Here is a 25,579-nt window from a genome sequence, read left to right on the forward strand (position 1 = left end):
AGAAACCACCCATACAAAATATAAGTTTATTATTGAGAAGTGCAGGTAATACAGTGAGACTAGGAAAGATTATTTACACACTCACACCCACAGTTGCAGACTCGCTCACATGGTGTACTGAGATCAAAGGTCAAGCAGATGCTCCCAACAGACAAACCACGGAGAGTCGAGGATCCCTGTCCATTACCAGTGAGCTCCACTGCCCAACAATATCCTTGCCATTCATCCCCTCTTCACTTCTTGGACAACTTCAGCTGTTTGTACTTGGGAGGGGCCCACCTGAGGCAAATGGAGTCAACTGTAAGAGAGAGAGAGAGAGAGGCAAATTACTGGGGTTCTGCTGATACAGAACATTTCAAACCTGGGTCAGTGACAGAGCAGTTTGTTCAATGTCCGGTTAACATTCTGTGAGTGGGTGATGAGGACGGGAGCAAGAGGAAGAGATTTTTTTTTACCTGTGATGGGGGGCTTCTTGTACTGGGCACTCTTGAGGTGCTCCTCCACCAGTTTTGGGGTGACACAGATGACGTGCTGACCTTTCCAGTACTTCACCATGTTGAGTGACTGTAGTGTGCTGATGATGTCATTCTGGGTGATGCTGGTCATTTGGCTGTGGGGGGGGGGGGGGATAGAACACAGAGAGAGAGAGAGAGAGAGGTCACACTTGCCTCATGCTGTGGGGCTTTAGCCAGGGCCCCGCAGTTCCCATTCCTCCTACTGCTTCCTTCCATTTCCAAAGGTCAGAATCTTACTGACATTTTTGCTGCTGCAGCACAGAGAGAAATGATTTTTACTGCTGTGCAGTACGCATTGCACTTCTGTCCTGTAAGAGCAGTTTGTTCTGCTTTCAGCCTCTTTGGGTTTGGGCTAAGAAAAGGCTTTGTTCTACTTAGGAATGTGGTGTCAGCCAATCAGGATGGTGAAATTGGGAAAAGGTTCTAGGGAACACTGGACCAAGGTTTCGGCGAAGGACACTGGTGTGGGTCCAGGTCTTTTCTGGTGGGAGCTGGGAGGAGACAGGTGGTTGAGGATGCTGTCCCTGTGGCACAAGGAGCTTTGTGCAGATGAATGGCTTCAAGGAGGAAAGACCAATACTTCATTGGAGAGCTCATTTGATTGGGGTGTATTTCGAGTGACATTCGCAATGTGGTGCATGCTTTCACGCGGACTGAGGGTTAAAGACAACTTCAAGATGTGCTCCAACTTACGTGCACATGACTTTAATTATGATGGTTCTTTTTTTAAACTATTTGGTTAAGTTAACATTCATAAATATATTTCCTTTATAATTTTATGCCGTGTAGGGTCTGTTATTTCTTGCCGACGGGATTGCTTGGGAGCAGCAAGTCACAGAAATCAAGGTTTGGGTGGGCGGGACCCAGGTCATAATCTACCCTAGAAATAGTCTGAGAAAGATGGTTTTCTCACAGCTGAGTCCAGTGGCTGTTAGCAAGGGGTTAACAACCTTATCTCCAGAGATGCCCAATGAAAATAGTTACAAATTACAAAAAAAAACTGGAAAAGTAAAAAGTAGTGATGGAAAGAGGCTTTTCCTAAAATGTTGGGTGGGAGTCTACAAGTTCCTGTGGTAGTAACAAGACATGTTGTGGATGGTAATGGTTAAAATGATGGATGCAACCTTCTGACAGCACCACTTCTTGAAGATGTCCTCGATAGTGGGGTGGGGATTATGCCCATGATGGAGCTGGCCGAGTACTCCAATGCAACCCTGTGCATCGGAGCCTCCACATCACGATGCAAAGCAACCAGTCAGAACACTCTCCACCAAACATCTGTACAAAGTTGTTGTAGTCTGCAATGACATCCCATTGACCACCTTTCCTCTTTCATGTGTTGGCTAGAGACAAATCCTCATGTGGATGCTCAGGAACTTGAAGCTGCTCACTGTGTTGTAACACATGCCACTGAGGCATTGATGTTTCTTAAGGTGGGTGAGTCTTCAGACCAGAGGGCACAGCTTCAATCGAGCCCATGAAGGTTTTCCGTCATCCAGGTAAATCGAGGCACTGGACTTACTGTGTTGTCTAGAAGATGTTTTGCCACTCATTCCAGTTGTAATCCATGGTGGGTAGTTTTCTGGTTTATAAACTCCTGGGGTATAGCAACACATGAGGGTCTTTCAGAGTTGTAGAGGTAATAAGACAGTTTTATATTTGCATGAAGAAACACTGAGATAGAGACGTTAGGACTGCATTGCAAGTACCCCCCACCCCCTGTTCAGGGATGGGTTTTCCAGTTTGACAAAGGTGGTTTCTTTAACCCATCTTTCAAACCACCTGTCCTCCTTGTCCAAAATGTGCACATTGCTATTAAAGGAATGTCCCTTGTCCTTTAGGAGTAGATATACAGCTGAGTCTTGACCTAAGGTGTTAGCCCTCCATTTGTGAAGTTGCTGATATACAGATCTTATTGCATTGGATAGCATATACAATATTACTGTGTTTAAGTTTGTAGGATCCTCGGGGTGGATGAGTGAGAGTGTACGTTTGGAAAAAAACAGGGATTTGATGTTTGTTGAAAATCCTTCTGAGTTTCTCTGAAACTCCAGCTACATGCGAGCTGACTATGTTTTTCTGTCTGCTTTGCTCCTTACCTCTGTCTGTTGGGCTGATGTCCCTGATGGTTTTTGTCGTTTTGATGAAACAGGATAGCCACAAGCATCAAGACTCGGCTGTACATCTCCACCTGAAGGACAAGGGACACTCTTGATGATAACAATGTGCATATTTTGGACAGGGAGGACAGGCAGTTTGAAAGAGGGGTTAAAGAAGCTATCTTGGTCAAACTGGAAAACCCATCACTGAACAGAAGGGGTGGGGTACACCACCACCTACTTACAATGCAGTCCTAGCATCTCTACTCCAGTGCCTCCACAACAATTCACACCTCCATTCATGCAAAGATAAGACTAATGACCCTCTCATTGCATCATATAATTGCTATATCTTTAAACAACTCAGTTTATAAACTGGAAAGCTACCCACCATGGATCAGAACTGAAGAAGCCTCTCAAATGAGTGACGAATCATCTTCTAGACAACACAGCAAGTCCAGTTGCCTTGATTTACTACTGCTTGATAGCCTGGATGGAAGTCTATTTAGAATGGAGATGAGGAATTTCTCTAGCCAGAAGGTGGTGACTTAAATTGGTTGCCACAGCCACTTGTGAGGCCAAGTTATCGGGTACACTTAAGGCAGAGGTTGAGAAATTCTTGATTAGTCCGCACAAAAGGTCATTGGGAGGGAGGCAGGAGAATAGGTGATGAAATGGTGGAGTAGACGCAATGGGCTGAATGGCCTAATTCTCTGATGTCTGATGGTCATTTCCCTTGCCTGAAATCAACAATCATTTCCTTGATTTTGCTGACTAAGTGCAAGGTGGTTGTTGCAAACCCATTCAACCAGCTTATCTATATATACCCAGACGTAACACATTGACACAATCACAAATAATACATGTCAGCAATTCTACTTTGTTCAGAGTATGACATTTACTAAGTCAAAATCTCCAGTGAATTTCTGACTGATTACATCACCTCCTCGTACAGAGGCTTCCAGGTAGAATCAGAAGCTGCAGAGGGCTGTAGACTCAGCTAGCTTCATCATGGGCCCAAACCTCCTCAACACCGAAGACACCTTCGGGGAAAGCATTATGTACTCTCACCACCTGTGACATGCCCTCTAGGAGGAGGTACAGAAGCCTGAAGCCTCAAACTCAAAGATCCAGGAACAGCTTCTTCCCCTCCGTCATCAGATTTCTGAATGGCCCAAGAACACCAGCTCGTTCCTCTTTTCTAATACATTTATTTTCAAAATTTATTGAGAGAATTAGTACAGTAACAGGCCCTCATAGCACAACAATGCTCTGCCACCTAATCACACCAATGCATTCAATTAACACACTATCCTGTATACCTCTGGGATGTGGGAGGAAACACAGCAACAGGATGTACAAAATTACCAGGTTGGCAGAGAAACTTTAGACAATATTGAAATCTGTGGTGGTGTGGGAGTTTCGGGTGGGACTGATCAGTTGGTAAAGTGGGCAGAGTGATGGCAGATAGAGTTTAACCCTGACCAGCACGAGTGGTGCATTTTGCAAGGTCTAATGAGGGAAGGAACGGGTAATACTGAGCAACAAATAGACCTTGATGTACAAGGCTTAAACATAAACTGAATGGCGGGGAGCATTGTGGAATGGAGTTTTAGGGTGGGACATACACTGAATGCTGGACACAGAGAAATCCCCACCTTTCAAATTGTGCACCGGGGTTCCCCTACTGCTTGGTACTCCTCACCACTTATTTGGGGGTCCTTCCTGACAGGCTCGGGGATGTTGTTAAGTTGGAATCGTGGCTGGCTGGTTCTGGTCCTTTGTGTATGGGGAGCCTACCACCCACAGCACGTGCCCAGATTGTGCAGCTGAGCATATCAGTGTGTCCATGTGGGCTTGTACCAGCTTGTTTCTGTACATATTTGTCGCCGTGTTAGGATAAGGCTTCTAGAGGGACCCCTTGGAGGGCAGAAGATGGATGTAGATGCAGCATATTCTACCTGGAGGCAGTGATTTGTGATACCCAACAGGGATCTGTTCCAGGACCCCTGCTCTTTGCAACTTTTTTAAAATATAAATGACTCGGATGAGGAAGTTGAAGGGTGGGTTAGGAAGCTTGTTGATTACGTGAAGACTGGAGGTGAAGGGTAGGAGGTTGTTGTAGGTTAGGGGGACATTGACAGGATGCAGAACTGGACTGAGAAGCGGCAAATGGAGTTCAATCCAGAGAAGTGATTCACCTTTGGAGGTCAAGCTAAAGGCAAAGTTCAAGGTTAATGACAGAAAAGTTAGCATTTGCAGGAGCAGAGGACTGCTGGGGTCCACAGAAAGCTAGGGCTTTTCTCTGTGGAGGGAGAGAGGATGAGAAATGGCTTGATAAGGGCGTATAAGAGGCATAGATAGAGTGGACAGGGTGGAAATGGCTAATACAAAAGGATGCATTGCAAGATGATTGGAGTCATGAATACGAGATGTTCAAAATAGGCTTTTACAGACCATGGTAAATGCTGTAACTTTCATAATGTTCTAGGTTCATTCTTGTAGACACATCAATGTAAAGAAATGTGGAGGGTAGAGGATTGATGGCAGTGTAGCAAATACCAGGGGTGATTGATAAGTTTGTGCCCTAAGGTAGAAGGAGTTAGAAAACCTAGCACATTTATTTTTCCTACATTTACACACTTAGTCCAGCGGTCGTGGAGCATACGGATCCCTTCTTTGTGGAAGTCGGCGTCTTGGACCTTCAGAAGTGGTCCACAGCATGGGGTGATTGATAAGTTTGTGAGAAGGAGTTGAGTTATTAACTTAAAACTTTCTGCATTTTCACTCAAACAGTTGAACTACACACGCATGTAACAAGAGCTGTATGACTCATCTGCTTCTACCTTAGGCTACGAACTAGGGTTCGTGGACCACCTGGAGGTCCAAGATGCTCTCGTTACATGCACATGCAGTTCAACTCTTTGAGTGATTATGCAGAAAGCTTGAAGTTAATAACTCATCTCCTTCTACTTTAGTCCACAAACTTATCAATCACCCCTGCTGTGGGCCACTTCTACAAAGAAGGGATCCGTTTGCTCCACGACCACATACGTGGAGGAGGGAACTATGTTGAAAAATAAACGTGCTAGGTTATATAAAATTAACTCCTTCTACCTTAGGACATCAATCACTCCTCGTACTGTGGCCAAAAGGGCCCGTACTGTATTGTTCTATGCTCTATAATGCCAATATAACTCATTCCAAATCACATCCATTTTCTGCCTCAATGCACCGGGGGATCTTGGGGTTCAAGTCTGAAATAGGCTGCACAGGTCGTTAAGAAAGCATTTGCCTTCATCAATCAGAGTGTTGAGTGCAAGAGGCAGGAAGTGATGTTGCAGTTTATGAAACCCTGGTCAGGCTGTACCTGGAAGTATTGCATTTAGTTCTTGTCAGAAGGGTGGGGAGGCTTTGCAGAGGGAGCAGAAGAGGCTCATCAGGGTGCTGCCTGTATTAGAGGGCACGGGCTATAAACAGAGGTTGTTTTCACTGGCACAGCAGAGGCTGAGGGGAGACCTGGTAGAGGTTTGTTAGATTATTTCATGGCATAAAATTAGAGTAGAAAGCTGCTAAAAGAAAGGGATTGGGGCATCCATATACAGATGTCTCGCTCAGCAGCCACCCCACCATACCTGAGGTCTCTGATGGAGAGGGTGCCTCGGAAGTCACGGAGAATCTCCAGCAGGACCCACGACCAATAGCTGCGGTAGCTCAGCTTCCCCAGGTCAGAGAGCGGCTTCTCTGGTGAGCCCACCGTGCTCTCCAGCTTCGACAGCTCATAACCTGCCCAGGGCCGAGAGGACAGAGGTTATAGAGAGACGAGCAATGGTACCGGAGAAGGGGTGGGGGTGACATAGACGCAACTCTAGAGGGACAGCGCTTAGGGAAGAGAGGGATGAACAGGATGGACGCAGAAAAGGAGCTGTGAAACGCCAAGATATCCGCATACTTACTGAAGGCGATGAGGAACTTGCCATAGCCCCTCCTTTGGTATGGCGGCAAGGTTAGGATGCAGGCGACATTATTGCCATCTGGAGATTCCTTCTCCTGTGCAACAGGGAGACAGGCATGTGTTGAGATACGTCCCGTCTCATGTAACGGTGGCAAGGAATCCCTCCCCGGTTCTGCACCAACTCCTTCCCCTGCCTATCTCTGTAACTCCTTCAACCTCCAACCCTACACTCTTCCAAGAGTCTACTTTCTCAGAAGTTTGAGCAGCTTCCTGCTATCATCTAACCCTGACCAAACTGCTACAGATGTGGGACGGAGACCATTCTGACTGGTCATTTCTGTCCGCTCTGGGACACATGAAGGCAAGAGGTGACAGTGGTGCCTCTCATGCATTTGAATGATCATAACCAGGCTTATTATCAGTGACCTGATGTGAGATCTGTTGTTTTGCAACAACAGTATAGTGCGAGACATAAATTACTGCAAGTTGTGAATAAATAATGGAAAAGATGAATCTCAAAGGTTCATGGACTGTTCAGGAATCTGATGGCAGAGGGGAAGAAGCTGCTCCTGAATTGAGCGTGGGCCTTGTAGCTCCTCTACATCCCCCCTAGTGGTAGTAAAGAGAAGAGGGCATGTCCCAGATGCTGAGGGTCTTTAGTGATGGATGCCACGGAGGCAATGCCTGTTGAAGATATCCTTGATGGGGAAGATTATCCCTGTGATGAAGCTGACTGAGATTACAACCCTCCTCAGCCTCTTGCAATCCTGGCCTGAAATCTACCCCCCCGCCCCCCATGATCCTCTGTGGTGATGAATATTGCCCATGGATTGGATACCCCCTCTGGCTGAAGGAAATTCTTCTAGAACCCTAGCATAAGACAGACTCAATCTGGCACCTATTGATTACTTGTACTGCAGCTTATCTGTGACTGTAACAATTCATTTGAACATCGGAACAGAATTAGGCCATTTGTCCCATCATGTCTATTGAATCACATCTGATTTATTTTCCCTCTCAACTCCATCTTCCCATAACCTCTGATGCCCTCACTAATCCAGAACTTATTATTTGCTCTTTATACTGCATTGTTTCTGTTTGACCATGTTCTACCTCAATGCACGGTGCGATATCTTATTTGCCCAAACAGTATACAAGATTTTCACTGTATCGTGAAAAATCTTGGTACATGTAAAAAAAATCTATTAAGCAAAGATGCTTTCAAAAATAAAGATTTTTGATATTTAGAAAATTTACTACAAAAAGAGTAAACAGTAAAAAACCTAAATCAAATCAGTATTTGGTATGACCACCCTTTGCCTTTAAAACAGCATCACTTCCCTCAGATACACAATGAAATACAAACTTTTCTCTGTGGCATTTAATTTTTTTTGGAAAATGAATATTTGGAAATCTAAAATTTGCTCTTTTCTAAAGACACACTACAGCAGAAGACAAAAATTAAACATCTAAACCAAAACATATATAAAAAGGTTGCTAAAGTCTTTTACACAGTACAGTATATGTGACAGTAATAAACCACCTCTAATTCAGTTTAACACTTGCCCTCGTTTAACTTTCCAAAGTGCAAAACCCCACATCTGACAGAGTTAAACTCCATCTACCCCTCCTGGTCCCACTTCCCCAGATGGTCCAGGTCCCACTGCAACCTCAAGCAACTTTCCTCACACCCAGTGCCCTCCTTACCGAGTGGAATGTCGGACCAGTCAGTGTGAGAGGCCCACACCTGCATGGTTTCCTCATGCATAATCATTACACTGTCCTCCCCACCCATCCAAACCTTGGAGAAGTAGCCGACTATGTGGGCTCCCTGCCGGTCGACCTCCGTCAAGATGTAGAAGACAAATGGCTCCACGTCAAAGTAGAGGGTCTTGTGGTCAAGGAAGAGCTTGGCCAGCAGGCAAAGGTTCTGACAGTAGATCTGTGAGCTCAAGGAAAGGCAAGGCAGATTAGTGAGGCCAGTAGTGTCCCAGAACCCACCCCAATAGAGCACAAGAGAAAAAGCTCTTGCGTGCACGACCGCTTCCATCAGTTCCTACCGAATTCCAGGGACAAACACTCAAATTTTTCCACACAGGATGGTGGATACATGGAATCAGCTGCCAGTGGAAGTGGAAGCAGAAGGCCAATTACAACATTTAAGGATCGTACATGCAGCATCAGCATTCACCTTTAAAGGACTGAAAATGAAAGCAAGAACACAGAGCCCTTCCAGGGGAGGGGGAGAAATGCATGATTGCCTTCATTCGCTGGGCTCTTGGTGTCCCTAACCAATTGTTACTGTGTCCAGAACAGTATCCTCTCTGCCTAATTGCGTGACTGGCCCAGGAGGGGGACTCCTTCTCATCACTCCCACCCCATTCTCCCACTGTTCTCACCTTGTGGTCTCGACCATCAACCTCGTAGACAGAGATGTTGGTCTTACGGTAGATTTCCTTTCCAGGGGGCTGACGCCACTGGCACTGGGCCTGGACAGGGAGGAGATAGAGAGAGAGAGATCAGTCCACAGGCAAACTAATGATACCCCACCTGCCTTTCAAACTCCCCCATGGATGCCAATATTATAACAGGACTCTCCTCTGCCACCTCCTTGTTCCATCCACTCATCACCCTCCAGGCTGTAAAATCCTTTAAGTGAGGATGTGACCCCCTCTCACCCCGGATTTTGGATGGAAACGTCCTGTTATCGTGTTGACCCTATCCAGGCCTTTCCAGTGTCTGGTAAGTTTCAATGAGATGTTCCTGTCACCCACCCCCCCCACCATTGTCCTGAGAGCAGGCCAGAGATATCAAATGCCTCTCAAAGCCTTTGCTTCATGAGATCATTCTTGTGAACCTCTTCTGAGCAGAGTGGTTAGCGCACTGTCAGAGAAAACCAGAACTGTGGATAGAGCTCAGCACATCTCGGAAACCAGCCACCCCTTCATGGTCTGAGTACAGACCTCGCCACCTCAGTAATCACCCCGGACATTCACTCTTCATTGCCCCAGCAACCCCTTTCAGGCAGAAGCTAAAGAGATTATAATAGAGTTTAACATAGTGTTCTTGAGAATGATACTTGTTTATTTTTTAAAATTATATTTATTATTACTTTCTCTCTGCTAGATCATGTATTGTATTGAACTGCTGCTGCTAAGATAACAAATTTCACGTGCCACATGCTGGTGGTAATAAAGCTGATTTCTGATTTGCCTTTAACGTTGCTGCAACGGTTTCTCTGCACCAGTATACAATAAAATCAACTTTGAACAAACTGCTCTGAGTATGACAGCCCACAAAGTAATGCTAACCCTTCAACCCAATCCCAGGTTAAATGCACCCACCACGACTTTTTCCAAGGGTAGCAATGGCCAACACAAAAGGGCATAATTTCAAGATGATTGAACAAAACTATAGGGAGGTGTGAATTTCAGAGAAAGTATGTTTTTTAAAAATTTTACACAGTGGTGGATGCGTGGAACTGATGGTAGCAGCAGATACGGCAACAAACCTGAGACACTGAAGAGGCACGTGGATGAAAGGCAGGGCTATGAGAGAGGGAAGGGTTATATTGATCTTGGGATGGGTTAAGAGGTCAACACAGCTGAAAGGCCTCTCATGTGCTGTAATGTGATCAGAATTAGGTTTTTAATCACTGAGACATGTCACGAAGTTTGTTGCTTTGTGGTAGCAGCACTAAGTACAATAAAATTAGATTTAGTTACAATAAAATATATGAAAATAGTGCAGAAAGAGCAAAATAGTGAGGCAGTGTTCACAGGGTCGTGGACCATTCAGGAATCTGATGAGGGAGTTCTATGTCCTCGTCCCACCCTCCCCACTCGTGGTTTTACCGCGGCAGCTGTACCAGGTGGTAACGATAGGTCTTTTCAAACTTCATGTACTTCAGGCAGAACTCGCAAACCCACAGCTTGGGCTGCTTGCCGTAGTCATCAGGAAAGGGCGAGAAGTACCAGGCGTCGATCTCGTAGTGTCCAATCTGGATCTTGTCCACGTACTTCACTTTGGTGATCTACGTGCACAGGAGGGTGGAGAAAGAGACTCAGCCAGTCAGAACAGTGCAGGAGAGGCCATTTGCCCACCATGCCAGCACTGAATGTGACAGAAATTCAAACTCACCCCACCTGCACAGACATGGCTATGCACATTCCCCTTGTCCAAATCTACCAGCCCACGAGCCTCTATCAAACACATTCTCCATAACTTCTATGAACTTCAACATGATCTTACCACTAAGCACAGCTTTCCCTTCATCACTCTGCTTTCCACGGGGATCGCACCCTGCACTCATCTCCCTCCCGGCACTTACTCCAGCTACACTTGCCCCCATACATTCTCCTTCACCCCCATTCAGGCCAAAACAGTCCTTCCAGGAGAGACGGCACTTCAATTGAGTGTCTATCAGGTCATCTCTCCCCCTCGTTTTCCAATCCCCCATTCTGGTTCCCCTATCACCCCTTCTCCTTTCACCTGTCCATCAGCCTCCCTCTGGATCCTCTCCTCCAGCCCCTTTCTTCCATGGTCCACTAATTCCTACTTCCTCAGCAACTTTATCTCTTCTACTTGCCACCTCCCACCTTCTCACATCACCTCTCTGCCCTATGCTTTCCCACCCTTACCCATCACCCGCCAGCTATACCCCTTGTCCCTCCACTACCACATTCTGGCCTCTGCCCCCTCTCAGCCCGAATTGTCAATTGCTTATTCCCCTCCACAAATGCTGCCTGATCTCCAGCATCTTGTGTTGCCATTCCTTCATTCCCTGTCGCTCTGCATTCCTGCCTAATTAACCTACATCAGGTTTTACATCCATGCACTTTAGAAAGAATCCCACGTGGCTCAGAATGGCAACTCTCTGCCCGAGTCTGTAAGAAACCACAGAGATTTGCTGACACGTCACAGAAACCACCCTCTGCTCCAGGGATTCAGTTTAAACAGTAAAGCAGCCAGCACAATCAAAGACCCCACCCAATCCAGACATTCTCTTTTCTCACCTCCCTCCTCCCAGAAGATACACAAGTCTGAAAGTGTGTCTCACCAAGCTCAAGGACAGCTTCTACCTCACTGTTATGAGCCTATCGAATGGTCCACTTGTCCAATAAATAAGCCCTGCCCTACACACCTCCTTGCCACTCACCTGGAATGCATGCTTTCCTGTGTTTGACATTACTACACTGGGATAAAGATTCTGTCTGTCTATCTATCCAGCCATGCCCCTCAATCTTAATAACCAGTCAGGTTTTCTCTCAGTCTCTGCCGCTCAGGAGAGAACAAACCTAGTTTGTCCAAGTTTGGGGAGATGGGGGTGGAGTGCTCATAGCACAGCACACTTTAGGGAGTAGGTAACTCACCGCCTCGTGCTCCTTCTCCAGTGCTGCCGTGGTTGGGTCCATCTCTGCGTACGTCTGAAACACAACAGCAAGGGGACGGTGAGGTGAGGAGTAGAGGCTGCACTGGGAACACTAACGATCTGTTCCCATTCCCATACCCATACCCCTGGGTCAGATCCACACTGGACCAACAATGTACTGTTCCCATATCCGTATCCCTGGGTCAGATCCACACCTGACCAACAATGTACTGTTCCCATATCCGTATCCCTGGGTCAGATCCACACCTGACCAACAATGTACTGTTCCCATATCCGTACCCCTGGGTCAGATCCACACCTGACCAACAATGTACTGTTCCCATACCCGTACCCCTGGGTCAGATCCACACTGGACCAACAATGTACTGTTCCCATATCCGTATCCCTGGGTCAGATCCACACCTGACCAACAATGTACTGTTCCCATATCCGTACCCCTGGGTCAGATCCACACTGGACCAACAATGTACTGTTCCCATATCCGTACCCCTGGGTCAGATCCACACCTGACCAACAATGTACTGTTCCCATATCCGTACCCCTGGGTCAGATCCACACTGGACCAACAATGTACTGTTCCCATATCCGTACCCCTGGGTCAGATCCACACCTGACCAACAATGTACTGTTCCCATATCCGTATCCCTGGGTCAGATCCACACTGGACCAACAATGTACTGTTCCCATATCCGTACCGCTGGGTCAGATTCACACCTGACCAACAATGTACTGTTCCCATATCCGTATCCCTGGGTCAGATCCACACTGGACCAACAATGTACTGTTCCCATATCCGTATCCCTGGGTCAGATCCACACTGGACCAACAATGTACTGTTCCCATATCCGTAACCCTGGGTCAGATCCACACCTGACCAACAATGTACTGTTCCCATATCCGTATCCCTGGGTCAGATCCACACTAGACCAACAATGTACTGTTCCCATATCCATACCCCTGGGTCAGATCCACACTGGACCAACAATGTACTGTTCCCATATCCGTACCCCTGGGTCAGATCCACAATGGATCAACAATGTACTATTCCCATATCCATACCCCTGGGTCAGATCCACACTGGACCAACAATGTACTGTTCCCATATCCGTACCCCTGGGTCAGATCCACAATGGATCAACAATGTACTGTTCCCATATCCGTACCCCTGGGTCGATCCACACTGGACCAACAATGTACTGTTCCCATATCCGTACCCCTGGGTCAGATCCACAATGGATCAACAATGTACTGTTCCCATATCCGTACCCCTGGGTCAGATCCACACCTGACCAACAATGTACTGTTCCCATATCCGTATCCCTGGGTCAGATCCACACTAGACCAACAATGTACTGTTCCCATATCCATACCCCTGGGTCAGATCCACACTGGACCAACAATGTACTGTTCCCATATCCGTATCCCTGGGCCAGATCCACACATGGCCAACAATGTACTGTTCCCATATCGGTACCCCTGGGTCAGATCCACACTGGACCAACAATGTACTGTTCCCATATCGGTACCCCTGGGTCAGATCGACACTGGACCAACAATGTACTGTTCCAATATCCGTACCCCTGGGTCAGATCCACACTGGACCAACAATGTACTGTTCCCATATCCGTATCCCTGGGTCAGATCCACACTGCACCAACAATGTACTGTTCCCATATCCGTACCCCTGGGTCAGATCCACACCTGACCAACAATGTACTGTTCCCATATCCGTATCACTGGGTCAGATCCACACTAGACCAACAATGTACTGTTCCCATATCCATACCCCTGGGTCAGATCCACACTGGATCAACAATGTACTGTTCCCATATCCGTACCCCTGGATCAGATCCACAATGGATCAACAATGTACTGTTCCCATATCCATACCCCTGGGTCAGATCCACACTGGACCAACAATGTACTGTTCCCATATCCGTATCCCTGGGTCAGATCCACACTGGACCAGTTCCCATATCCATACCCCTGGGTCAGATCCACACTGGACCAGTTCCCATATCCATACCCCTGGGTCAGATCCACACTGGACCAGTTCCCATATCCATACCCCTGGGTCAGATCCACACCGGACCAACAATGTACTGTTCCCATATTCGTACCCCTGGGTCAGATCCACACCTGACCAACAATGTACTGTTCCCATACCCGTACCCCTGGGTCAGATCCACAATGGATCAACAATGAACTGTTCCCATATCCATACCCCTGGGTCAGATCCACACTGGACCAACAATGTACTGTTCCCATATCCGTATCCCTGGGTCAGATCCACACTGGACCAGTTCCCATATCCATACCCCTGGGTCAGATCCACACTGGACCAGTTCCCATATCCATACCCCTGGGTCAGATCCACACTGGACCAGTTCCCATATCCGTACCCCTGGGTCGATCCACACTGGACCAACAATGTACTGTTCCGATACCCGTACCCCTGGGTCAGATCCACAATGGACCAACAATGTACTGTTCCCATATCCGTATCCGTGGGTCAGATCCACACCTGACCAACAATGTACTGTTCCCATATCCGTATCCCTGGGTCAGATCCACAACTGACCAACAATGTACTGTTCCCATACCCGTACCCCTGGGTCAGATCCACACCTGACCAACAATGTACTGTTCCCATACCCGTACCCCTGGGTCAGATCCACAATGGAGCAACAATGTACTGTTCCCATATCCGTACCCCTGGGTCGATCCACACTGGACCAACAATGTACTGTTCCCATATCCGTACCCCTGGGTCTATCCACACTGGACCAACAATGTACTGTTCCCATATCCGTATCCCTGGGTCAGATCCACACCTGACCAACAATGTACTGTTCCCATATCCATATCCCTGGGTCAGATCCACACTGGACCAACAATGTACTGTTCCCATATCCGTACCCCTGGGTCGATCCACACTGGACCAACAATGTACTGTTCCCATATCCGTACCCCTGGGTCAGATCCGCACCTGACCAACAATGTACTGTTCCCATATCCGTATCCCTGGGTCAGATCCACACCTGACCAACAATGTACTGTTCCCATATCCGTATCCCTGGGTCAGATCCACACTGGTCCAACAATGTACTGTTCCCATATCCGTATCCCTGTGTCAGATCCACACCTGACCAACAATGTACTGTTCCCATATCCGTACCCCTGGGTCAGATCCACACTGGACCAGTTCCCATATCCATACCCCTGGGTCAGATCCACACTGGACCAGTTCCCATATCCATACCCCTGGATCAGATCCACACCTGACCAACAATGTACTGTTCCCATATCCGTATCCCTGGGTCAGATCCACACTGGACCAACAATGTACTGTTCCCATACCCGTACCCCTGGGTCAGATCAACACTGGACCAACAATGTACTGTTCCCATATCCGTATCCCTGGGCCAGATCCACACCTGACCAACAATGTACTGTTCCCATATCCGTAACCCTGGGTCAGATCCACACCTGACCAACAATGTACTGTTCCCATATCCGTATCCCTGGGTCAGATCCACAATAGACTAACAATGTACTGTTCCCATATCCATACCCCTGGGTCAGATCCACACTGGACCAACAATGTACTGTTCCCATATCCGTTTCCCTGGGTCAGATCCACACCTGACCAACAATGTACTGTTCCCATATCCGTATCCCTGGGTCAGATCCACACTAGATCAACAATGTACTGTTCCCATATCCATACCCCTGGGTCAGATCCACACTGGACCAACAATGTACTGTTCCCATATCCGTACCCCTGGGTCAGATCCACAATGGATCAACAATGTACTATTCCCATATCCATACCCCTGGGTCAGATCCACACTGGACCAACAATGTACTGTTCCCATATCCGTATCCCTGGGCCAGATCCACACCTGGCCAACAATGTACTGTTCCCATATCGGTACCCCTGGGTCAGATCGACACTGGACCAACAATGTACTGTTCCCATATCCGTATCCCTGGGTCAGATCCACACTGCACCAACAATGTACTGTTCCCATATCCGTACCCCTGGGTCAGATCCACACCTGACCAACAATGTACTGTTCCCATATCCGTATCCCTGGTTCAGATCCACACTAGACCAACAATGTACTGTTCCCATATCCATACCCCTGGGTCAGATCCACACTGGATCAACAATGTACTGTTCCCATATCCGTACCCCTGGATCAGATCCACAATGGATCAACAATGTACTGTTCCCATATCCATACCCCTGGGTCAGATCCACACTGGACCAACAATGTACTGTTCCCATATCCGTATCCCTGGGTCAGATCCACACTGGACCAGTTCCCATATCCATACCCCTGGGTCAGATCCACACTGGACCAGTTCCCATATCCATACCCCTGGGTCAGATCCACACTGGACCAGTTCCCATATCCATACCCCTGGGTCAGATCCACACCGGACCAACAATGTACTGTTCTCATATTCGTACCCCTGGGTCAGATCCACACCTGACCAACAATGTACTGTTCCCATACCCGTACCCCTGGGTCAGATCCACAATGGACCAACAATGTACTGTTCCCATATCCGTATCCCTGGGTCAGATCCACACCTGACCAACAATGTACTGTTCCCATATCCGTATCCCTGGGTCAGATCCACAACTGACCAACAATGAACTGTTCCCATACCCGTACCCCTGGGTCAGATCCACACCTGACCAACAATGTACTGTTCCCATACCCGTACCCCTGGGTCAGATCCACAATGGACCAACAATGTACTGTTCCCATATCCGTACCCCTGGGTCGATCCACACTGGACCAACAATGTACTGTTCCCATATCCGTACCCCTGGGTCTATCCACACTGGACCAACAATGTACTGTTCCCATATCCGTATCCCTGGGTCAGATCCACACCTGACCAACAATGTACTGTTCCCATATCCATATCCCTGGGTCAGATCCACACTGGACCAACAATGTACTGTTCCCATATCCGTACCCCTGGGTCGATCCACACTGGACCAACAATGTACTGTTCCCATATCCGTATCCCTGGGTCAGATCCGCACCTGACCAACAATGTACTGTTCCCATATCCGTATCCCTGGGTCAGATCCACACCTGACCAACAATGTACTGTTCCCATATCCGTATCCCTGGGTCAGATCCACACTGGACCAACAATGTACTGTTCCCATATCCGTATCCCTGTGTCAGATCCACACCTGACCAACAATGTACTGTTCCCATATCCGTACCCCTGGGTCAGATCCACACTGGACCAGTTCCCATATCCATACCCCTGGGTCAGATCCACACTGGACCAGTTCCCATATCCATACCCCTGGATCAGATCCACACCTGACCAACAATGTACTGTTCCCACATCCGTATCCCTGGGTCAGATCCACACTGGACCAACAATGTACTGTTCCCATACCCGTACCCCTGGGTCAGATCAACACTGGACCAACAATGTACTGTTCCCATATCCGTATCCCTGGGCCAGATCCACACCTGACCAACAATGTACTGTTCCCATATCCGTAACCCTGGGTCAGATCCACACCTGACCAACAATGTACTGTTCCCATATCCGTATCCCTGGGTCAGATCCACAATAGACTAACAATGTACTGTTCCCATATCCATACCCCTGGGTCAGATCCACACTGGACCAACAATGTACTGTTCCCATATCCGTACCCCTGGGTCAGATCCACACTGGACCAACAATGTACTGTTCCCATATCCGTATCCCTGGGTCACATCCACACTGGACCAACAATGTACTGTTCCCATATCCGTATCCCTGGGTCAGATCCACACCTGACCAACAATGTACTGTTCCCATATCCGTATCCCTGGGCCAGATCCACACATGAACAACAATGTACTGTTCCCATATCCGTACCCCTGGGTCAGATCCACACTGGACCAACAATGTACTGTTCCCATATCGGTACCCCTGGGTCAGATCCACACTGGACCAACAATGTACTGTTCCCATATCCGTACCCCTGGGTCAGATCCACACTGGACCAACAATGTACTGTTCCCATATCCGTATCCCTGGGTCAGATCCACACTGCACCAACAATGTACTGTTCCCATATCCGTACCCCTGGGTCAGATCCACACCTGACCAACAATGTACTGTTCCCATATCCGTATCCCTGGGTCAGATCCACACTGGACCAACAATGTACTGTTCCCATATCCGTATCCCTGGGTCAGATCCACACTGGACCAACAATGTACTGTTCCCATATCCGTACCCCTGGGTCAGATCCACACCTGACCAACAATGTACTGTTCCCATATCCGTATCCCTGGGTCAGATCCACACAAGACCAACAATGTACTGTTCCCATATCCGTATCCCTGGGCCAGATCCACACCTGACCAACAATGTACTGTTCCCATATCCGTACCCCTGGGTCAGATCCACACTGGACCAACAATGTACTGTTCCCATATCGGTACCCCTGGGTCAGATCCACACTGGACCAACAATGTACTGTTCCCATATCCGTATCCCTGGGTCAGATCCACACTAGACTAACAATGTACTGTTCCCATATCCGTACCCCTGGGTCGATCCACACTGGACCAACAATGTACTGTTCCCATATCCGTACCCCTGGGTCGATCCACACTGGACCAACAATGTACTGTTCCCATATCCATATCCCTGGGTCAGATCCACACCTGACCAACAATGTACTGTTCCCATATCCGTATCCCTGGGTCAGATCCACACCTGACCAACAATGTACTGTTCCCATATCCGTATCCCTGGGTCAGATCCACACTGGACCAACAATGTACTGTTCCCATATCCGTATCCCTGTGTCAGATCCACACCTGACCAACAATGTACTGTTCCCATATCCATATCCCTGGGTCAGATCCACACCTGACCAACAATGTACTGTTCCCATATCCGTATCCCTGGGTCAGATCCACACCTGACCAACAATGTACTGTTCCCATATCCGTATCCCTGGGTCAGATCCACACTGGACCAACAATGTACTGTTCCCATATCCGTACCCCTGGGTCAGATCCACACTGGACCAGTTCCCATATCCATACCCCTGGGTCAGATCCACACTGGACCAGTTCCCATATCCATACCCCTGGATCAGATCCACACCTGACCAACAATGTACTGTTCCCATATCCGTATCGCTGGGTCAGATCCACACTGGACCAACATTGTACTGTTCCCATATCCGTACCCCTGGGTCAGATCCGCACCTGACCAACAATGTACTGTTCCCATATCCGTACCCCTGGGTCAGATCCACACCTGACCAACAATGTACTGTTCCCATATCCTTACCCATGGGTCAGATCCACACTGGAACGACAATGTACTGTTCCCATTACCGTATCCCTGGGTCAGATCCACACTGGACCAACAATGTACTGTTCCCATATCCGTACCCCTGGGTCAGATCCACACCTGACCAACAATGTACTGTTCCCATATCCGTACCCCTGGGTCAGATCCACACTAGAACTACAATGTACTGTTCCCATATCCGTACCCCTGGGTCAGATCCACAATGGACCAACAATGTACTGTTCCCATATCCGTACCCCTGGGTCGATCCACACTGGACCAACAATGTACTGTTCCCATATCCGTATCCCTGGGTCAGATCCACACCTGACCAACAATGTACTGTTCCCATATCCGTATCCCTGGGTCAGATCCACACCTGACCAACAATGTACTGTTCCCATATCCGTATCCCTGGGCCAGATCCACACATGAACAACAATGTACTGTTCCCATATCCGTACCCCTGGGTCAGATCCACACTGGACCAACAATGTACTGTTCCCATATCGGTACCCCTGGGTCAGATCCACACTGGACCAACAATGTACTGTTCCCATATCCGTACCCCTGGGTCAGATCCACACTGGACCAACAATGTACTGTTCCCATATCCGTATCCCTGGGTCAGATCCACACTGCACCAACAATGTACTGTTCCCATATCCGTACCCCTGGGTCAGATCCACACCTGACCAACAATGTACTGTTCCCATATCCGTATCCCTGGGTCAGATCCACACTGGACCAACAATGTACTGTTCCCATATCCGTATCCCTGGGTCAGATCCACACTGGACCAACAATGTACTGTTCCCATATCCGTACCCCTGGGTCAGATCCACACCTGACCAACAATGTACTGTTCCCATATCCGTATCCCTGGGTCAGATCCACACAAGACCAACAATGTACTGTTCCCATATCCGTATCCCTGGGCCAGATCCACACCTGACCAACAATGTACTGTTCCCATATCCGTACCCCTGGGTCAGATCCACACTGGACCAACAATGTACTGTTCCCATATCGGTACCCCTGGGTCAGATCCACACTGGACCAACAATGTACTGTTCCCATATCCGTATCCCTGGGTCAGATCCACACTAGACTAACAATGTACTGTTCCCATATCCGTACCCCTGGGTCGATCCACACTGGACCAACAATGTACTGTTCCCATATCCGTACCCCTGGGTCGATCCACACTGGACCAACAATGTACTGTTCCCATATCCATATCCCTGGGTCAGATCCACACCTGACCAACAATGTACTGTTCCCATATCCGTATCCCTGGGTCAGATCCACACCTGACCAACAATGTACTGTTCCCATATCCGTATCCCTGGGTCAGATCCACACTGGACCAACAATGTACTGTTCCCATATCCGTATCCCTGTGTCAGATCCACACCTGACCAACAATGTACTGTTCCCATATCCATATCCCTGGGTCAGATCCACACCTGACCAACAATGTACTGTTCCCATATCCGTATCCCTGGGTCAGATCCACACCTGACCAACAATGTACTGTTCCCATATCCGTATCCCTGGGTCAGATCCACACTGGACCAACAATGTACTGTTCCCATATCCGTACCCCTGGGTCAGATCCACACTGGACCAGTTCCCATATCCATACCCCTGGGTCAGATCCACACTGGACCAGTTCCCATATCCATACCCCTGGATCAGATCCACACCTGACCAACAATGTACTGTTCCCATATCCGTATCGCTGGGTCAGATCCACACTGGACCAACATTGTACTGTTCCCATATCCGTACCCCTGGGTCAGATCCGCACCTGACCAACAATGTACTGTTCCCATATCCGTACCCCTGGGTCAGATCCACACCTGACCAACAATGTACTGTTCCCATATCCTTACCCATGGGTCAGATCCACACTGGAACGACAATGTACTGTTCCCATTACCGTATCCCTGGGTCAGATCCACACTGGACCAACAATGTACTGTTCCCATATCCGTACCCCTGGGTCAGATCCACACCTGACCAACAATGTACTGTTCCCATATCCGTACCCCTGGGTCAGATCCACACTGGAACTACAATGTACTGTTCCCATATCCGTACCCCTGGGTCAGATCCACAATGGACCAACAATGTACTGTTCCCATATCCGTACCCCTGGGTCGATCCACACTGGACCAACAATGTACTGTTCCCATATCCGTATCCCTGGGTCAGATCCACACCTGACCAACAATGTTCTGTTCCCATATCCATATCCCTGGGTCAGATCCACACCTGACCAACAATGTACTGTTCCCATATCCGTACCCCTGGGTCGAACCACACCTGACCAACAATGTACTGTTCCCATATCCGTACCCCTGGGTCGAACCACACCTGACCAACAATGTACTGTTCCCATATCCGTACCCCTGGGTCAGATCCACAATGGACCAACAATGTACTGTTCCCATATCCGTATCCCTGGGTCAGATCCACAATGGACCAACAATGTACTGTTCCCATATCCGTATCCCTGGGTCAGATCCACACCTGACCAACAACGTACTGTTCCCATATCCGTACCCCTGGGTCAGATCCACACTGGAGCACCAACGTACCCATCCTGTATCCATACTCCCAGTTCAGATCCACACTGGAGCACCAACGTACCCATCCTGTATCCATACTCCCAGTTCAGATCCACACTGGAGGACCAACATTAAGTTCCCGTACCCCCAGGCTGGAAACACACTGGGAACACCATCATACAATTCTCAAATCCATATCCCTGGGCCAGAAACACACTGGGAGCCACCATGAACGATTCCCATCTCCATACCTCTGGGCTAGACCCACATCAGGAGCACTGTTAATGGTTGGTTTATCTGTATTCCCAGGACCAGATTCACATCAGGAGCATCGTGCACATTACTGGTCCCAGACGAGGAAGAGGGCCCGGCTTACCTTCTGAATATGGTTGATCTCGTCGTGCTTGCGTTTCTGATTGCGGGTGATCTTGCGTTCTGGCTGTTCAGAGAGCTCGCTCATGTACTGGTCGCTGGTCTTCTGCACGGCCTCTTTCACTGTCTTCGTCAGGGCCAGCCGGTTCTTATCCACCCACTCGTCCAGCCGCCGGTTGACTGCGTGGAGGAAAGGGGAAGGCAGTCAGATGGCACTGTGTCTTAGTCCCATAGTGAGAAGCTGCTCTTATTACAAAAATGTTTTACTGAGATTTCTACAACACTAAAAGCAGTAACAGTAACTAACCCAAACGCAATTAAAAATAACACTAAATATCAAATAACATTTTAATATCTGTTACTTATCCCCTATAGTACCCAACTGTCCCAAAACACCTCCAGGCTACATGTGGACACTGCTCCCTCGCCACGGTTACCCAGGCCCAGACATATAACCAGAAGGTGAAGAGCAGCCCCTGCAGACATGCAAATAGGGATATTAGTTTTGCACACTCCGTGTACATGTGGTACACAGACTCCTCCAGCCAGCAGAAGTGAAAGCAGCTGGGATATCAGCGTACATGCTAATAAACTTATTGCTAAGACACTGCTCTACACAGCAGCCTCCATAATCCAAGACTCTGACACATAACCCCTGTAGGTACCTCCTAACTGCATCTCAGAGTCAACGAAAGATGGCTGACATTTTGTGGGACCGGCTCTCGGATAAGATTCCAGGGCTGGAGTCCGATGAGCAGCTCTGGAGGGAAGCCCATGCAGTCACACCACACACCTGGCGAGGTAGGGCAGAGGCGGGCTGCTGCTGTTGCAGTTGGCAAGGGTACGGTCAGACAGTGCTGTATCCCAGTCTCTCAGGAAGAGGCTAGGCTCTCCAGTGGAAAGGACTGCATAGACCAGGCCCAAGCAGAGGTTCAGATTCTCCAGTTGCCTTCCATTTCTGTGGCCTGAGGAGACAGTGTACCAATATGTACTGGAGTGTGAGAGAGATTTCAGTCTCCGAGTACCTGTTGTGGGGCTCAGGTTCTGGCTGCACGTCATCCCTGCGCTCCTGACCTTCAGTCACCCAGTTCAGACTGCTCGGGGGAATCGACCGGTCCAGCCAAGGGCTCTGCTTGAGCTGACTGCCTGCCCCTCTCCCAGGGTTACATCCATTCCCAGATATCCCTGGAGTACATGGTTACAATGGTGATTTCCAGGAACAAAGGGTCCCTCTGTGTTTTAATTTTATCAATTTAATATACAGCAAAGGGTATGGAGAGGGGAAGGTCTGTTGGCAGCTCATCTAGGCAAAGGAAAACTCTGATCTCAAACCTCAGCTGCCTTGCAACTATACCCACTCACGGGGAAGGACTTGGGAGTAAACTGAGGGAAAAATCCAGAGCTGGAGTCCCTAAGACAGTCCAACTTTGAGTTCAACGCTGACTAGTAATTTCTGCACCACTAGTGCCACATTGTGAGTCTCTGCCGTTCCTTTGGATTCATCATCTGTGTGAAGAGAGGAAGTCTGCTGCATGGGCAACAGTTTGCTCTCCATATCGTACTGCCCTGTCTTGCCTATCCCTCCAAGAGGACCACAAACCTGTGGTTTGGAGGCTTGTGTGTCTCAATGACCCAGAGAGCTGTGTTAGCTGGAGTCAGGGCTTTATGCTTTGGCTCTTGGTAGGGTCACCCATGCCAAACAGGTCAAAGGGTAGAGGCCAGACTAAGAGTGATCCACCGTTCATCCTGGTTTGGGTTCAGCTCAGAGCTAACAACCCTGACTGGTCAAACACAAAACTGTTATGGAAACAGCACTTCTGCATCTGAGTGTGACTGTTTCCCTGTGTCTCCACCCGCCACTTGCATGAATGACAGTAGCAAGGACCGAGAGGAAGCTACTGACATGATGAAAGAAGCCTTGAACACCACCAGAGATGGAGGACCTTCATTGCTGCCCTAAACGCCAGCAGCGTAACAAACAGTAGGAAAGTGTCTTGCTGCAGCTAGCTAGGATACAATATCCATGGTCAGCGCCAACCAACAGAGGGCCTTAAGGACTCTCTCACAAGCACAGGTACACACACAGTCTGGACCCGATGCTCCAGTGAGGAGCAGAGGACGGGCACCACATGAAGAGGGCATGGGATAGGGGACAGACAAGTCCTGGCAGAGGAGGGTGGGGAGGGGTCAGAAAGCCTGGGGGATGGGAAAAACAATGTTTAGTCATAGGACGCCCCAGCCCCGGGAATACTTACAGCCCACATAGTGAACGTAAAACTCTTCACGGTTCTGCTGCTCGTTCAGCCGAGACTGGATAACTTCTGCCGAATCTGCAAGGGAGGTCACAGAGTTAGCAGTGGGTGGGGAAATCCTCTTCCCCACAGCCACATATCAATCCCCTAATCATACTGTCCCACTCCTTCTCCACATCCCTGTGCCATTCCCCAAATTAATCCCACTGACCCAATCTCTCCCCACAGCCCTGTGTCAATCTCCCATTCCCTCCCCTTACCCCAACCCCCAAACTGTGGCACCTCTGGACCCCTATTCTGTCACCTCAACCCCTGCTCCTCTATCAGAAACCTGTTACCCTTCTCCTGCCCATCTAATCACACCCCATCCCCTTTCCCACTATTACACAGAAAACCTTCAGCACATTACAGGCCCTTTAGCCCACAATGTTGTGCCAACCATGTAACCTACTCTATAAGCTGCCTAGAATTACCCTACCGCATAGCCCTATATCCTAAACCTGAGTCTCTCACCTCCTACCCACCACTCAATCTCAAGCTACCACTCTCTCCCCTCTTAAACCTCCCTACCCCTCAATCTCATCCCCTTGACACCCCTCAAATCCCTCACGCCCTCCTCCCCAGATCCCCCCCATTCCCCTCCCGAGGCGCCAACCCCTCATCGCGTCTCTCTCCCATGCCCTTACGCCAACTGTTGTCGGCCCGGCGGCACAAGTAGGTCTCGCCGATCTCCACCGACACCTCCTGCTCCCTCCCGGCCGCCGCTCCCCCTCCGCAATGCCGCCCGCCACTGCTGGGGGGCGAAGTCTCGGGAGGCTCCGGACCCGGCCGCACCCGCGGCCCCTCCGCGTCCTCGGCAACGCCCGGCTCCTTCTTCACTTCCACCGCCGACTTGCGGCAGAGTTCGGGCGCGGACTCCATCTCCATCTCCTCGGTCTTCACCACGACACTGGTCGCCATCGTCGTGTGGGCCGCCGCCATCACCGTTTCGTTTTGTTTTCCCCTACAAGCCGCATGCGCGGGAAGAATGCTTCCAGAAAGGGGAGGGTACCGTCCCGCTGTGGCCGC

The 25,579-nt window shown here is 48.9% G+C and overlaps 1 protein-coding gene across 2 annotated transcripts; it reads right to left on the bottom strand.

Annotated features, from left to right (window-relative positions):
- Positions 1-12: 12 nt before the first annotated feature.
- kat8 (K(lysine) acetyltransferase 8) lies at positions 13-25,567 on the bottom strand. 2 transcript variants are annotated; one of them, XM_073033817.1, is made up of 11 exons: positions 25,198-25,552; positions 24,515-24,589; positions 22,264-22,439; positions 11,942-11,995; positions 10,438-10,602; positions 8,969-9,058; positions 8,371-8,511; positions 6,571-6,664; positions 6,250-6,400; positions 456-610; positions 13-298 (listed from the first exon to the last, which is right to left on the bottom strand). In XM_073033817.1, the coding sequence occupies exons 1-11, from the start codon at positions 25,490-25,492 to the stop codon at positions 234-236; spliced, it is 1,461 nt and encodes a 486-aa protein (XP_072889918.1). In that variant the 5' UTR covers positions 25,493-25,552; the 3' UTR covers positions 13-233. The 2 variants fall into 2 exon arrangements, 1 of the variants encoding a protein (XP_072889918.1); XR_012096886.1 differs by lacking the exon at positions 13-298 and adding an exon at positions 2,615-2,706 and having other exon boundaries at positions 474-610; positions 25,198-25,567.
- Positions 25,568-25,579: the final 12 nt, after the last annotated feature.

This window comes from Hemitrygon akajei, chromosome 31 (assembly GCF_048418815.1).
Source record: "Hemitrygon akajei chromosome 31, sHemAka1.3, whole genome shotgun sequence".
Taxonomy (NCBI): Eukaryota; Metazoa; Chordata; class Chondrichthyes; order Myliobatiformes; family Dasyatidae; genus Hemitrygon; species Hemitrygon akajei.